Below are 17,312 nucleotides of genomic sequence, written 5' to 3'. Positions count from 1 at the left end.
TTCTCATTCTTACACATTCTCATTTATATACAAATACCAAATCTTCCTAAACCCAATGAAAATGGAGTTTTACATTATCTACACTTTCAATTGTTTGTGCCATTGACACAAGTTGACAGCAGACTGTATCTTTTTAATCTTATTAAAAAGATTAAGATTAAAACTAAGATTTTTTAATTCTTATTCTATATATAAGAATAACCAAGAGTTGACAGCAGACTGTATCTTTTTAATCTTAGTTTTCTCATCTGTAAAACCAGAACATACCATACGGTACAGTGCACATTAAGTGAAATGATGCCCCCCAACCTTGACAATCAAAATGCTAGAGAAATGACAGGTTAAGGGTATGGTTCATATACATACCTCTACAGAAGTCCATCAGAATGAGCACTTCCCATACATCACCGCTACTCACATTGTTGATACTAGAATCAATGTAACCCACAATATTCTTGTGCCCTGACAGGTCCCTCTGTGAATGAGAGATGAGAAATACATTGTTAGTTTCAGATGCCAATGGGACAGAATTAGCCAGTCAGTTCCATTAGCACAGATAATTTAAATACAGAGATGATACAGTGTTGAGAGAGAAGACTAAGGAGCAGGGTCAAGAACAGGTTTCCAGTGGTCCCTGAGATTCACAACGAGATCTTCAATAGCAATTCCATAACCCTACTAAACCATAGCACACTCCAGAACCTAAACTCTAGAGTCAAATGCACAAAGTGTCCACTTGCTTACTGCATCAATGCTCCACATAAACTAGAAGCGAAGACTCCCCTCTCCAGAAATACTGCAGGGGGTAAAGAATAGAGAGAACATATGAACTACTTAAATGTGTGAACTTCTAATTAAGAAAATTGATGTTTTTCCTGGTTTTAGGGGCAAAATGAATTCAATCTGATTTTTAAATAGTTCGTACTGCTTTCTCCCTTTGGGAAATACACACACACACACACACACACACACACAAAGGCTATTTACAAAGTCTTGAAGGGACTACAATAGCATCTAGACCTAAGCATTTTGCTCATAATTAAGCCTTTCAAGCCAACCAACTGGGATATAAGATGGGCAAGTTTCCGGCTTTTCAGTTGAAACTGCATGTAATCTCTTATGGCTGCTTGGATGAAATCAATCATCCAACCAACATCTGATGAGCACCTCCTACGTGTCAGGACCCATCTGGGCACTGGAAGTGGCCTTACATTTTGGTATAGTCCTTTCAACATCTCCAGTGAGGCAGGTCTTTGTACTGATGATGTTCAAAACCAAAGTATGAACTAAGTTGAGGAAAGAAAAAGAAGACAAATTGGGTGATATGATTTTTGCACAAATGCAAGGTAAAGTTTTATTTTTTAACTAGTTTTAATAAATTGTTTTGCTTTGTTTCAAAAAGATCAGGGAAGCAGTAGAAAACATGTGGCCTCATGAGAATCACCATACAAACTTGGCAATTTGGACTGTGAGAACAGAAACTATCACCAGTCTAATTAGAGATTCAGCTGTTTAAACATGAAAACAAATTTTATAACAAAACAAGAGAAACCACCATGGTATGAAGTGAACACACCTGAACCCTGGGCGTCAAAGTTAAAACTCTTTAGAGCCTTCTTCTGAGTGATGGATTGTGAATACCTATTGCCTCAGAAATGGTAGATGCAACGCAGGGCAGACAGAATAGAAAGGCTTTGGAATTAGCAGATGCAAGTCACTGGAGACTTATTCGAGAGTAGTTTCAGAGAACGGATGGGATGGTGGTGAGAATGAAACTGGACTTGCAAAGAAAGGGAGTTGGGCAAGTTGAGGCAGGTTCTACAGATTACTATTGCAGAACATTTGTGCCTATGGCAGCAGCACTGAGAGAAAGGGTGTTTAGGATGGGAGAAAACAGCACCAGAGAGAGGAAGGAGCCAAGAGAAGAGAGCTTTAAGATACAGGAGAGGATGATGATAATTGACAGAAAAAGTCCTGAAAATAGAAGGGTGAGATTAAGAGTACTGTTCAAGGGACTGGTCTTAGAATAACTTTTTTTTCCCCCTGGCAAGCAGGAAGGAGATGAGGATGGTTGTGGATGTCGGTTTAAGGCGGAAGAAAAAGAGAATTCAAGTGAGTTCAGACCTGTTGTTTTATTTTCAGTAGAGAACAAGTCATTTCCTAAATGTATAGGAATGACAAAGAAGCTTGATGAGACAAAAGATGTACAGCATCTGCTCTAGATAGAGAAGGGAGATGATGAATCTGACATGCAGTCTCTAGAATTCAAGTTTTTCCCAAACAGAGTGATTGTGGGGCTCACATTTTAGTGGCCTACCCTTCCTTCTGCTTTTCCATCTCATCATCAACACATCTAGAACTCATTTCCATTTATACATTCCTGAAGGTAGTAAGAACTGGAGAGAAGTTCCTTGAAACCAAAATAAAGCAAATCATATCTTCCAAATTATTCACAAAGATGAATGAAAGACTCACATCTCTATATCTGAGTTGGTTTCATCCTAAGAATAACAAAGCAACTGGAAGAAAGAAAAAAGTATTGGTAGAATCATGCTATGGTTTGAAGGTGTGTGTCCCCTCCAAAATTCATGTTAAAACTTAAATCCCAGGTCAGGTGCGGTAGCTCACACCTGTAATCCCAGTATTTTGGGAGGCCAAGGCAGGCAGATCGAGGTCAGGAGTTCGAGACCAGCCTGGCCAACATAATGAAACTACATCTCTACTAAAAATACAAAAATTATCCAGGTGCGGTGGCACATGCCTGTAGCCCCAGCTACAGGGGAGGCTAAGGCAACAGAAAACGCTTGAACCTGGGAGGCAGCAGTTGCACTAAGTCAAAACCACACCACTGCACTGCAGCCTGGGTGATGAAGTGAGACTGCATCTCAAAAAACAAACAAACAAACAAACAAATAAACCAACTTTAAATCCCATATGCAATAGTATTAAGCGGTGAGGCTTTTAGGAGGTGATTAAATCATGAGGGTAGAACCCTCATGAATGGGATAAGCAATTTTATAACAGGGCTAGAGGGAACTAACTAGGCTCTTTAGTCCTTCTGCCTTCCACCATGTAAAGACAAAGCATTCCCTCCAGAGAAAGCAGCACTCATGGCACCATCTTGAAAGCAGAGACAAGGCCTTTACCAGACACTTAACCTGTCAGCACCCTGATGATCTTGGGCTTCTTACCCTCTAGAACAATAAGAAAATAAATTTCTGATCTTTATAAATTATCCAGGTCTCAGGTATTTTGTTACAGTAATACAGATAGATTAACACGAGCCAATAGGAGGTAAAGAGGCACTAAAGGATCAAAACTGTAAAATTAACATCTGCAGATGGCACCCTGCAGTTTGTCAAGATGTTTGCTAAACAGTTCAAGTCCAAATTGCTGTTCCTTTTGTCTTCTGCAGAGATCCTGAGCTATGTCTAAGCAGAAAAGACCCCCTCTTTGGAGAGAGACAATAGCATTTGGCTTTAATCACCTGATGACGCAGCAATATCTCAGATCTTGGATCTAGTTTATAACTCTGATGGAGAAGATCTGTTTGAATGGCTGTGAAATATAGAAAAGGCCAAGAGAAAATCTTACCACAAGTTTAGACTGACACATTTAAGGTACACTGGCAGTAGCTCCTGCCCTGTTCTCAGCAGCAACAGGCCAGAGTGTGCCAAGCTGTCCTCTGATTTTGGTTAAAAGACCAGCCCCAGGCTTACAATACAGAAATGGATGTAGAGGTATAGAATGGAACCACATAGGTAATACCTCTGCTACAACCTGCTTACTCAGAAAAAGGCAAGATGAGAGAAAGATGCTTTGCTGCCCTTGCCTACAACTATTATTTAGAGTACTGGAATTATGATGAGTATTAGTCAAAATGTGATTTTCAGGGAAAACTATGCTTGTAAAATTAATTAGAATAAAATTTCAAGTGTATGATTTTACCTTATTTCATTTCATTAGAATCAGTCCACTGCTCCAATTTGTAAGAACCATTTTAGAGCCTGATTCTATGACTCAATGCAGTTATTACATCTTCCAGCTTTACAAAGGTACATAATTGATCAATGTATTTTCTATTTCTTTAATCAAGTTATTTGTTAAATGTAAAATAACATAAAGTTAATATAAGTCACAATGCTTTCTTTTTTGAAAGTTTCCTCCAGATTAATATCAAACCACTTATCAGAAACCTTTATAATCAGCAGCAATTATATCTAACTGTATTAGCATCCAGCCTAGACTCTCTATTTTGCTGACATATGTCTGGTGAGTGTCCTTATCCAAACAGCTGGCCAAAGTCCACATATACTGGATTTACTGCAGCCCACTGAGCTCTCTATCCAGATACCTTCCCAAAGGAGAACAGGACGTTGTTATGACATGGTTCGTTCTTATTGAACCTGAAGGCTCTTTGGATCTCTGCTTACTCATCCAAGTGACTACAAAACAGTTTAAAATGTCATTCACTTTTTAAAATTTTTAATTATTTATTTACTTTTAAATTTATTTATTGAATACAGAATCTTGCTCTGTCACCCAGTCTGGAGTACAGTGGCACAATCTTGGCTCACTGCAACCCCCACCTCCGGACTCAAGTGATTCTCCTGCCTCAGCCTCCCGAGTAGCTGGGATTACAGGTGTACAACACCACGCCCAGCTAATTTTTGTATTTTCAGTAGAGACAGGGTTTGACCATGTTGGACAGGCTAGTCACGAACATCTGACCTTAAATGATTCACCCATCTTGGCCTCCCAAAGTACTGAGACGACAGGCATGAGCCACTTCGCTGGCCACCATTCATTTTTAAAATGTGTAATATAGTAAATTCCAAATAGTACATAATACTAGATAATTTTTTTCCTACTCCAATCCCTATCCCCTATAGTGAACCACTTTTATTGTTTCTTTCTTTCATGCTTCCTGTTTTCTTCTGGCAAATTCAAACAATATGCATTAGATACACACACCCAAACTTTCTTACACAAAAAATATCATCAAAGCATCTTTGAAAATAATCTGTATTGGGCCGGGCGCGGTGGCTCAAGGCTGTAATCCCAGCACTTTGGGAGGCCGAGGCGGGTGTATCACGAGGTCAAGAGATCGAGACCATCCAGGTGAACAAGGTGAAACCCCGTCACTACTAAAAATACAAAAAATTAGCTGGGCATGGTGGCGCGTGCCTGTAATCCCAGCTACTCAGGAGGCTGAGGCAGGAGAATTGCCTGAACCCAGGAGGCGGAGGTTGCAGTGAGCTTAGATCGCGCCATTGCACTCCAGCCTGGGTAACAAGAACGAAACTCCATCTCAAAAAAAAAAAAAGAAAAGAAAAGAATCTGTGTTATCACTTATAAGTGAAAGCTGAATGATGAGAACACGTGGACACATAGCAGGGAATGACACACAATGGGGCCTCTGGGGGTGGTGGGAGGAGGGAGAGCATCAGGAAGAATAGCTAATGGATGGTGGGCTTATTATCTAGGTGACGGGTTGATCTGTGCAGCAAACCACCATGGCACACATTTACCTACGTAACAAACCTGCACATCCTGCATATGTACCCTGGAACTTAAAAGTTGAAGAAAAAAATAAAATAATCTGTTCCAGACTCTTGTTCCAGAACAATCCTGAGCTTCCTACTGTACAGGATCTATCTTCTACCCTTTGTGGAATAAGAAAACATTTGTCTGCTTTGAATCATCTGATCTCTTCTGTTCGAAGCAAGTCCTCAAACATCACTGGTGGCAGCTTGGTGTCGTCATTATTAAGCTCAATGAGGATGTAATCCATCTGAGCCAGGAGATGTGAACACAGAATAGCCTTGACACATCTGGAGCTTTTGCTATTTCCTATCACTGTTCTTACCCCTTTAGGTCTGAAGATAATTAATCTTCTCCTGCTTTCAGGCAAAGGGATCAGAAGTCCAAAACCCACCTTCCAACAGTCCATCAGAAGGCAGATCCCTTTTGACGTATCACAGCACACATCCCAGCTAGATCAAAGAACTCAGACCAGACTCCAGTACATGGTGGACAGCACTTACCAAAATAAAACCTGAAACCACTCAGTGAAATCGCTAACAGTTCTCTTTGCATTTGGAGGCAACATGCCCATCCTTCCTCCACTGAAAGTACAGAGAGGAATCCAGTTCTTTGAGTATTAACACACAACTCTCAGCATATTAGACAGCATGTAACATCTTCTAACTCCCTTCACAATTCTTACAATCACTGAGAGAGGCAGGGCTGGGGTTATGGTTTCCATCTGACAGAAGTCTGAGACTTAAGGTGGGCTTAAAAACATCACATCAGACTTCAGATTTAAAACAGTAAGAAATGGCCGGGCGCGGTGGCTCAAGCCTGTAATCCCAGCACTTTGGGAGGCCGAGGCGGGTGGATCACAAGGTCAAGAGATCGAGACCATCCTGGTCAACATGATGAAACCCCGTCTCTACTAAAAATACAAAAAGTTAGCTGGGCATGGTGGCGTGTGCCTGTAATCCCAGCTACTCAGGAGGCTGAGGCAGGAGAATTGCCTGAACCCAGAAGGCAGAGGTTGTGGTGAGCCGAGATCGCGCCATTGCACTCCAGCCTGGGTAACAAGGGTGAAACTCCATCTCAAAAAAAAAAAAAACCAGTAAGAAATTAAAAAAAAAAAAAAAGAAGTGGGAGGATTCAGTCCATTCTAAAAACATATATAGCTATAGTAATCAAGGCTGTGAGGTATTGGTAGAAGGACAGATACATAGATTAATGGAAGAGAATAGAGAAAGGCCTGGAAATGGACCCTCACAATTACATTCAACTGATTTTTAACAAAGATATTCAGTGGAACTAAGACAGTCTTTTCAATAAATGGTGCTAAAGGCAATCAGATAACCATAAGGGAAAAATGAACTGCAACCTAAGTCTGATATCTTATGTAAAAATTAAGTCAAAAAGGCCAGGCAAAGTGGCTCAAGCCTGTAATCCCAGCGCTTTGGGAGGCTCAGGCAGGCAGATCACTTGAGGTCAGGAGTTTAGGACCAGCCTGACCAACACAGTGAAACCCCGTCTCTACTAAAAATACACAAATTAGCCAGGCATAGTTCGTGTGACTGTAATCCCAACTACTCAGGAGGATTGCTTGAACCCAGGAGGCAGAAGTTGCAGAGAGCTGAGATTGCGCCACTGCATTCCAGCCTGGGCGACAGGGCAAGAAAACTCCATCTCAAAAACAAACAAACAAACAAACACACACACACACGCTAAAAATGGATCATAGGTTTAAATGTAAAACTCTAAAACTAAAAAAAAAAAAATCTTCAGAACGGAGGGCTAGGCAAAGATTTCTTAGGTTCGACACCGAAAGCACAATCCATAAAAAGAACAATTGATAAACTGGACTTCATCGAAATTAAAAATAAAACAGGCACCATTAAATGCGTCTAAAACAAAAGAGATCTTAGAGATTTAAAAGTCTGGAAAATAAAATTCAACAGGATGGCTGGAATATAGAGATGAGGAAATCTGGAATGTGGAGCAAAACGACAAAGAAATAAAAAACAGAAGGGAGAAATCAAGAAAATTAGAAAATCAATTCAGGAGACCCAACATCCAAATCATAGGAATTCCAGAAAAGGGGGACAAATGAAACTAAAAAGTTCCCCAGAATGCAAGGATATGAATTTCTAGATGAAAAGGGACCACCAAACACCTAAGACAATAAATAAATGCATAAACCAAGGTGGATCAAGAAATTTCAGAACACTAGAAACAGAGAAAATTTGTGAATTTCTAGGTAGACAATATGGGCCACTTTCAAAGGACTAGGCATTAGAATAACTTAGGATTTACCAAGAGCAACACTGAAAGCTAAAACATAGCAGAGAAGTGCTTTACATAATCTAAATGAAATTATTTACAACTTGGAATTTTATGATGTATGAACATAACATAAAGATACTTCTAGACTTGAAAGTTCTAAAAAATGTATCTATTATGTACCAAAAAGCTACTGAGGCTGGGCATAGTGGCTCATGCCTGTAATCCCAGCACTTTGGGAGGCTGAGATGGGAGGATCACTTGAGCTCAAGAGTGTGAGACCCGCCTGGGCAACATAGTGAGACCTCATCTCTACTTAGCTTGGTCTGGTGGCATGTGCCTATAGTCTCAGCTACTCAGGAATCTGAGGCGGGAGAACTGCTCGAGATCAGGAGATGGAGGCTGCAGTGGGCTATAATTGTGCCACTACATTCCAGCTTGGGTAACTAAGTGAGACCCCATCTCAAGAGAAAAAAAAAAAAAAGATATTGGAGGATCAGCTCCAACAAAATGAGGAAGTTAGCCAAAAGATGAATTAGGGGTACTAACAAAAAAGAGAAACAGAGGAAATGCCTAGGAGATTCCAAGATTAAACTGTAAGTTAGGCCTAGAGAATGACCAGCCAGATTCCTTAGTCAGAAGACAGAGGGAGAAATCTTGAAGATGATAAAACAGACACCATTAAATGTGTCTAAAAATTTCAAAAAATGATTTACATAATTTAAGGAAAATTGGGAATTAAACTGTTTAAAAGCACAAAGAAAACTCAGACCAAGAGAGGGAAAACAAGACAATTATCAATTCCAGTGAAAGCAAAGTTATATAGGAAAGGCATAAGAATCATGGTCCACCAGGAGATTCAGTTGAAATAGTTTTCTTACATAATAATGCAAAAACTAATATTCATATAAACAGCACATAGCCAAACTTGGCTGGTGTTTTGGAAGAATGGAAGATGAGAATACTGCAAGTATTTGGGGAGAGAGACAAGCAGTGGATATGTGACAGTTACGTCTTTACTTCCCATAGGATATAATGCCTAAAATGGAAGAAAAATCAAGAACTAGCAATATTAGCTTGTTATTTAGAAATATGTCAAAAGAGGCCGGGCGCGGTGGCTCACGCCTGTAATCCCAGCACTTTGGGAGGCCGAGGCGGGTGGATCACGAGGTCAAGAGATCAAGACCATCCTGGTCAACATGGTGAAACCCCGTCTCTACTAAAAATACAAAAAATTAGCTGGACATGGTGGCGCGCGCCTGTAATCCCAGCTACTCGGGAGGCTGAGGCAGGAGAATTGCCTGAACCCAGGGGGCGGAGGTTGCGGTGAGCCGAGATAGCGCCATTGCACTCCAGCCTGGGTAACAAGAGCGAAACTCCGTCTCAAAAAAAAAAAAAAAAAAAAAAAAAAAAGAAATACATCAAAAGAATCACCTAAAGTGGTTGCCTCTGGGACCTTATAACGGCATAGGAGGTCCCCTCGGGGAACTGCTTGATGTTTTTTGTAACAAGCTTAGTTCACCTGTTTGAATATTTAAGCTTTGAAAGAATATAAACTAAAAACAAAACTCTCACAGCTAATACCTGTCGGGGCCAGAACTTGAACCTGTGTGATTTAACTCCTAATGAGGCCCATTGATATGTGAGCTCCTCATGGGCGTGGGCTTCTTAGTTCCTCCACTACAATGCCTTCCTGGCACACTAGGCTCTCATTGTGTTTTTAAACAAGGAGGAGAAAGTAAAATCATGGGATTGCTTTTGTAACACAAGAAAATGAGCAAGAAGGGCATTCCAGATAGAGGAAACAGCAGAAGCAAAGACAGGAAATAAAGTGTGTGAGAGCTGAACAAGCATGGGGCAAGGAGGGAGGAAGACAAATAATGAGAAGCACCCAGAAAACTCACTGCGTGTATGAAGCAAGAACAGCAAGAACAGGAATCTGGAGCTTTGTGCAGGGGAGTGGAAGGCGTTGGTGACTTACAGACAGGCCCACGTGATCTTGACTGTGTGTATATATATGTGAGTCTTGGGAGTTGGTTGGTTTGTTGTGTAATGCTGACAGTTCCTTCCCAAATAGTTTTGGCTTTCTAAAATGTAGAGTAGTGCCAGGCTCTCTAACATTCTGAGTACTTTCAGTAGACCAGCTGCAGCCTAACTAGTTACTCTAAGCAGCCACTGAAAAGTTGACTCTACATAGGGTGAACAGGGGCAAGTGGAGCCTGGTGGAATTCCTACAATGCCACCCTCTCCATTTTTGGATCTCTTTCTGCTCTTTAAAAAGATTTAAAATCCAGGACATAAAAGGAATCACCATCTCTAGGTGAACATATGTATCTGCTACTACCATTATTCAAATGTGCATTTTTTCTAAAGTTTATTAAGCATTTTATTCATGTCAAGCAGTGTGTTGGAGGATATACTTTCTAATTTTAAATAACTTAGTTCCTGATAGCAGAACTGCTTACAACATAACAGGTTAACCAATATCATTGGTATAAAACAAAAGCACTGTGGAAGCACAAAGGAATAAATGACTATATATTTAAAGTTTCTTACTACATATAATGTCAAACAAAGGGAAAAGAAAGATGCTACTCTAACAACTTGTTTATCTTCTAAACCCACTCATTGTTCTAAGGACATTATATCATTTCCTCCATACATATTTCAGCATGTATAGCTAACACATAGGGTCTCTTTCTTTCAACATATAAATCTGCATCTTGAAAAAATGAGTATGTTTTAAGAATTGAAGTCTAATTAACATAATAAAATGCAGAGATTTTAAGGTGTTTGAGTTTTGACATGTATATACCCTGTGTAACCACTATCTAAAACAACACACAGAACATTTCCATGGCCTAGAAAGTCCCCGTATACCCCTTTCTAGCCAATTTCCCACCCCTAAATAACCACTTTCTGATTTCTATAGATAATTTTGTCTGTTCTTGGACTTCTATAAATAGATTCATAAAGTATATATGAGGTTTCTAGGTTTTGGTCTAAGTTTCCAGGCCAAAAAAGGGGGAAAGCATTCCAGGTCGTAAAAACTACATGTAAAAATATTAAGTTGTATAAGGATATGTTCACAGGAATGTTCAAGAGTTCAGGAGGGTTGAACTGAGACTGGGGATTGGTATTGAGAGAGACAAGACCAGAAGAGGAGGTTCGTTGGAAAGTTAGGCTTTCTGGATTAAATACCACAGTTAATTTCTGGGAACCATGTTGTTAAGTAAGCTTTTCCCAATGCCCCAAATGATATTTCTGACCTAAAAACTGGTCAGTTCTCTCAATATGTTCCTTTCTTCTCTGCCCTCCAGCTGAGAGTGACCAAGGCAAGGGTAGCGTCCTACATCCTATGGCTGCTCAGTCCCATCTCGTCCAGAGGCCTCTCTGCCATCTCAGGGAAGGCAACAAGGCTTGCTTGGCTTTCTTATGAGAAGGTACAGTCTCTGCCCCCATTTTAAACAGTCCCAAGTCCAAGGGGCAGCCTTACCATTATCTGGATTTCTCTCTTGCACACCTGGAGATCATGCTCATTGTTGACAAACATGCGTTTCAAGGCACATTTCATCCCATTGCTTGTCCTCACCAGAAATACAATAGCAAATCCACCTGTGAGAGAAACACATACAAGCTCTTCTGAGTCAATGTTCAAAACATCAGTCAGGTGACTGTGGAGGCTGCAGATTGCCACTGTCACTGCTAATGGTACTGATTCCTCTGCCAGCCAGCCTTTAGGGCTAGCCTGTAGTAGAACACATTCAGATTCTCAGAACTCAGAGATACTACTTGTGGGAGTGGGTGGCAAGAGTCAGAGAAACTGTTCTCAAACACCTATCTCAGGATAACAAAAGAATAGTAATTATTTTCCAAATAACCTACAAATAAAGAGGTAAATGGGGGGAGAAAACCCCCAATTACATTACAACCACTGTCCTAGGTACATTTTCTTTTTTTTTAGACAGGGTCTCCCTCTGTGGCCCAGAATGGCATAAAGTGGCATGATCACTGCTCACTGCAGCCTTGACCTCCTGGGCTCAATCAATCCTCCCACCTTGGCCTCCCAAGTAGCTGGGTCTGCAGGTGTACACCACCACTCCTGGATAATTTTTGTACTTTTCTGTAGAGAAGTGGTTTTGCTATGTTGCCCAGGCTGGTCTTGAACTCTTGGGCTCCCACCTTGGCCTATCACAGTGCTGGGATTATAAGCACGAGCCACAGTACCTGACCTTGTCTTAGGAACTTTGATGCTCTTAATTCTTACCGCAATCCTGTGAGATTTTGTGTTATTTTTCCCTTTAAAACAATTACCAGCTGAAGAATACAAGGGTTCAAAGAGATCTGATTCAAACCAAAAACATTTTTTAAAAACATAAGTGTCACACACTTTCCCTCAGAGCAGAGAGGCTAGGAAATTATTTCACTAATTGCTATTATAAATAGCTGTCAATTAATTTAAAGAATCTCCTCTTCTTTTCTTCTCATCCTATTATTCAATTCAAATCTAAAATCAGACCTAAAGATTCCTCCTGCCCTCTCTACCTCCTGGGGTATTGAAAAGATACATGATATGGGTAAGAAAGTGCTATTCCACATAGCAGACACTAGGCAAGTATGACACAATTATTGGGGAGACTTTTTAATGCTCACACTAACCTTTCTCTAGAAGTCAGTTCACAATTCATTAATAGAAATTTATGAGCCAGGTATGGTGGCTTATGCCTGTAATCCCACAACTTTGGGAGGCTGAGGCAGGCATATCACTTGAGCTCAGGAGTTCAAGACCAGCCTTGGCAACATGGTGAAACCCTGTCTCTACAAAAAATACAAAAATTAGCTAGGCATGGTGGCATGCACCTGTGGTCCCAGCTACTTGGGAGGTTGAGGTGGGAGGATGGCTTAAACCTGGGAGGCGGAGGTTGCAGGGAGCTGTGACTATGACACTGCTCTCCAGCCTGGGTGAAGGAGACCCTGTCTCAAAAAAAAAAAAAAAACGAAAAACGAAATTTATATAACTCTATAGGCATTCTCACACGCTCTAAATTTGTTGTACCATGGCATTCCCCAAATTTAGAACCCTAACCTCAACCTCACTCCCAAAGCACTGTATGAGGTCTTCAATGCCATTGGTGAGAGGAGTTAGCTAGAAAAGGTGAGGCAAAGCTGTCAAAGTTGAAGGCTTTGGAATAAGGAGCAGTTACACTGGAGACTCAGTTGATCTGCCTACCTTATACACTGTCATCATTTAGCTTGAATATCCTGTCCACTAACCCTATGCAGCAAAATAATAATAGTAATCACTATGTTATTCTTGCACAGAGGTGGTCACTAATCGTAAATTGCATAGAGTTGAACACAGAGGGAAGTCTTCAGTATGGGAATTTGATTTGAGGTTATGATGTAGTACTGGGCTAGAAGCCACATGCAAAATTGATACAGATCAATAAACAGCCATTATAGAGATCTCTGGCCTCTGAAAAATAAAGACTTGGGTCCTGATTATGCCCTTTTAATTCCCCCAAGGCTCAGCAGCACTCCAGGACCTGTCTGCTGAAGTCCATGGCATTTCCTACTGTATCTTTACATAGTTATTCTTTTCAAGTTAGCTTGAGTAGGTTTTTGTTCCTTGCAACCATAACAAGCCTTAATCACAAAACACTATTGCATGTTTTCATAAAATACACACATAATTTTGTAAAAAAAAATTTAATGGGCTTCAGTTCCAAATGTGTACTGTGATAATGATACCAGAGACTGCATGTTTGTATATTTCCTTTTACAATGTTCCTCAGTATTCAAATAAACTCTAAAATTTACCATGCAATCTTTAACCGTCAGTCTCTAATCTTTGTACCTCAATAACATTTTCCATTTGCAAAAGTAACATTGACACTCAGAAGTTTTTTAAACACACACACACACAAACACACACTTCAATTCTAAAAATGTGTATTTTTTACATTTTGCTTTTTAGGGTTTCAGAATGTCTTGTAATAAACATGTGCATTTAATGCAATGGTATTTATCTTTTTATTCTCCACCCCCACCAAAGTTATTAAATCCATGATGTTATCTTACAATTAATTAGAATTGAAGAAAATTATAGTGTAAATTACAAAATTTCTATGTATGTTCATAATTATTTTGTAAATACTCTAAGTGGGATTCATTTCATTGATTTTTTTTTTTAAATCACAGAATGACAGACTTCGCAGGAGTAGTACTCCTAGAGAGCATTAAGTCCAAGTGTTTTGCTTTATGTGTAGAAAAACCAAGTGAGACTTAGGAGTCCTATGGCTAGTTATGAGCAGAAGCTGGAGTGGTTCACGCTCCTAGAAAAACCATGTGATACCCTTTAGGCAATAAGGAAACAGCTGACAGTGTTGTGAAACAAAAGGTGGGAATAGGTATTTCCTACAGTTCAGTGATGCCTGACACCACTGAAGGACAAGGAAATTCTTTAGCTGCTGCAATTTGAGATAACTACCACCAGATGGGAGCAGTGTAGTTTTCTTTGTAAGTAGCAAGAGGACCTTTTCAGCCAAGACTGAAGAAATGGGTCAGTTGCCTACGACGCAAATTCACTAAGCACAATGGCTGACAAGAGCCAGCCCAGATTCTCAAAGCCTATGACCATGATAAATCTAAAAGCAAAACAATGAATCACTTTGCTTAACACAGATGAAGCCACACTGTCAAGCATCTATGCCTATAAAAGGGCTTATCTGCAGAAGAGAAGCATTTAGATCATGAGATCAAAATCCACACCTAACAGGATTCCTCAGTCTAAAGATGTTGGTCACTATCATTATGTAGTAGACTAAATGGAAATGTAAACTACTAGGTTAGAAGAGGGGAGATAGTGCCTTTCAAGATACTTCTCGTGCACAGCCCCGTCTGTCACATGGATCAGAGTGATGAGATTCTCAGCCAGAGCTTAAGAGGGTTCAGGCTATTATGAAAGGAGGCTGTCAACAGAGAAGACTGTCAACAGAGATGTTTATTTCAGCCTGAGTTGTATCCCAAGGTCTTGGTTAAATGGGAAAATCTAATGGTTTGGACAGAGGTAAGAAAATCTAACATTCAGTAACCTGTGTCAGTCTCTCTGCCTACTGGCATTTTTTGAAACACTCAGATAATCTAATCCATGAATCCACTGAATCATAAAAAGGATATGATCTATTATGTGAAGCAAGCAAGTGAAGGAGGCAGGATAATTTTGACCCAGACATGCTCTGCCTATTAAATATGCAGGAATTTTTTTTATGTGCATAAGAAAACACGCTTTCTCCCATTTTCCCTAGAATACATAGCATTTTTGGTCTAACTTCCTCCCCCTAATTGTTGATGGAGATGTGGACGGCTATTTTATAGCTCACCATGAGTTTAGAGGTTTTGTCTGTTTGGTTTGTCTCTGGATTTTCATGCCATAAAATCCAGAAAACATACAGTCTAACATAGAGTAAGCATTAAATAATGAACTAACTTTCCACTTAAGGTTTCTACACAGATAGAAAACACACAGATAGAGGTGGAGGGAAACTAATGTGATGGCTCATGTAATGGGATGGCCACCATGCAACTCTAGATCATTGCTGCCATGTGGGAATATGGACCTGGTTGTCAGATCTGCTAATTTCTAAAGATGAGCTAGAAACCCAAAATTGTATGTGAAATTTTCATATTTAAACACTGGCAACAAGTCACCTTTTAAATTAATGCTGTTGAGGTCACCATAGTGTAGAAGCTAAAGAAAACACACCTGAAAAGCTTTAGATAATCTCCGAGCCTCCAGTCTTCCACGTCTAATCTAGTCTAACTCCTTCATTTTACTCAAGTCCAAGGAGGGGAAGTGACACAACTCATGTTCCACAAAATTAAAAGATTATTTGCAAATGAATTCCAACATATATATATATATTAACTCATTCACTACCATCTCATCTTTCTTCCCTGAAGACGAGTGTATGCAATACTCCTCCCATCCAGCATGTGTATACGACTTATTCTAAAGGCATTTCAAAATAAATGATTTCATTTGTATTCGCTCAATGACTGAATGAGGTAGTTGAGCAACCTATCATCAGAAAGATTAAGTTCCTTTCCCAAGAAGGACACAACTAGCATAGAGCTAGTTGGTGGTGAGGTTCAGGTAAGATCCCTCATCTTTAAAAATCTGTATTCTTATATCAACTTCACATATAATACAACGCACCCATTTTAAGTGTACAGTTTGATGAGTTTTTGCAACTGTATATACTCATACCCATCACCACAGCCAATCCATCACTGCGACAGTTCTTCATTTCTCTTTGTAGACAATCTCCCCTTCCCTCCCTCACCACCCATGTATTAAATAACTTTGGATCTGCTTTCCATACTTATAGTTTTGCTTGCTCTAGAATAAATGGAATTATACAGTAGACGCTCCTTTGGTCCGGCTTCTTTCATGCAGCGTAACATTTCTGAGATTCATCCTCACTGTCACGTGTATCAGTAGTTTTTGTTTTTTTGGTCGACTAGTATTACATTGTACACATATTCCACAACTTGTTTATTCATTCACCTATTGAAGGACATGTGGATTGCTTCTAGCTTTTGGCTATTACGAATTAAACATTCATACAGAAGTCTTTTTTATGGACATAGATAATTATCTGTCTTAGGTATACACCCAGGAATGGAATTGTTGGGTCATATGGCAAGTGACTATTTCCCTTTATATATAAAAAACTGCCAAGCAGTTCTTCACAGTTTGTGCTATTTTATACTCCCAAAAGCCACATATGGGAGTTCTGGTTGTTCCACATCCTTGCCAACACTTGGTATTGTATTTTTTATTTTAGCTATTCTAGTGGGTGTGTAGTGACATCTTGTTGTGGTTTTAATTTGCACTTCCCTATAGATCCTTCAACATTTAAACTCCTAGGATTAGCTGCTTCCCATCAATTTCCTTATAAAAGGTTTTAATAAGCATGGGATTATGTAGTCACCAATGGGATTACTAAAATAACCTGGAGAAAAACAGCAACCAGGTCCATTTTCTTCTCTTCATTTTCCAGTTTTCTTCCCTGCAAATTCTTTGTTTCTCTTTTAAAATAAGGTGAAACTCAACAGATGTTGCTTACTGTTAAATAAGCAAAGATGACAGAAGTGCCTAGTTCTCTGCTGGGAGAAGACAGTGAATGAGAATTTGTAACACACAGAGGAGGGTATTACATAAATTCTAAAATCTCTTTTAGTTCTGATATCAACATGAGATCATGGTCTTCAAACTTTTGAAAACCAAAGACAGGATGGGCACAGTGGCTCACACCTGTAATCCCAGCACTCTGGGAGGGGCCGAGGGTGGATCACAGGGTCAGGAGATCAAGACCATCCTGGCCAACATGGTGAAACCCCATCTCTACTAAAAATACAAAAAATTAGCTGGGCATGGTGGCGCAAGCCTGTAGTCCCAGCTACTCAGGAGGCTGAGGCAGGAGAATTGCTTGAACCCAGGA

The 17,312-nt window shown here is 39.9% G+C and overlaps 1 protein-coding gene across 20 annotated transcripts in view; it reads right to left on the bottom strand.

Annotated features, from left to right (window-relative positions):
* The window catches only part of AAK1 (AP2 associated kinase 1), a 177,402-nt gene that overhangs the window by 80,112 nt on the left and 79,978 nt on the right, over window positions 1-17,312 (bottom strand). For all 20 annotated transcript variants that reach the window (XM_054244862.2, XM_078349150.1, XM_035272368.3 and 17 more), the window contains exons 3-4: window positions 11,303-11,421; window positions 367-475 (exon numbers count right to left, since the gene is read on the bottom strand). In XM_054244862.2, coding sequence (XP_054100837.1) covers window positions 367-475; window positions 11,303-11,421 — 228 coding nt within the window. The remainder of the gene's footprint in view (window positions 1-366; window positions 476-11,302; window positions 11,422-17,312) is intronic.

The sequence above is a fragment of the Callithrix jacchus genome, chromosome 14 (assembly GCF_049354715.1).
Source record: "Callithrix jacchus isolate 240 chromosome 14, calJac240_pri, whole genome shotgun sequence".
NCBI lineage: Eukaryota > Metazoa > Chordata > Mammalia > Primates > Cebidae > Callithrix > Callithrix jacchus.
This window is presented reverse-complemented; position numbering and strand designations above follow the sequence as displayed.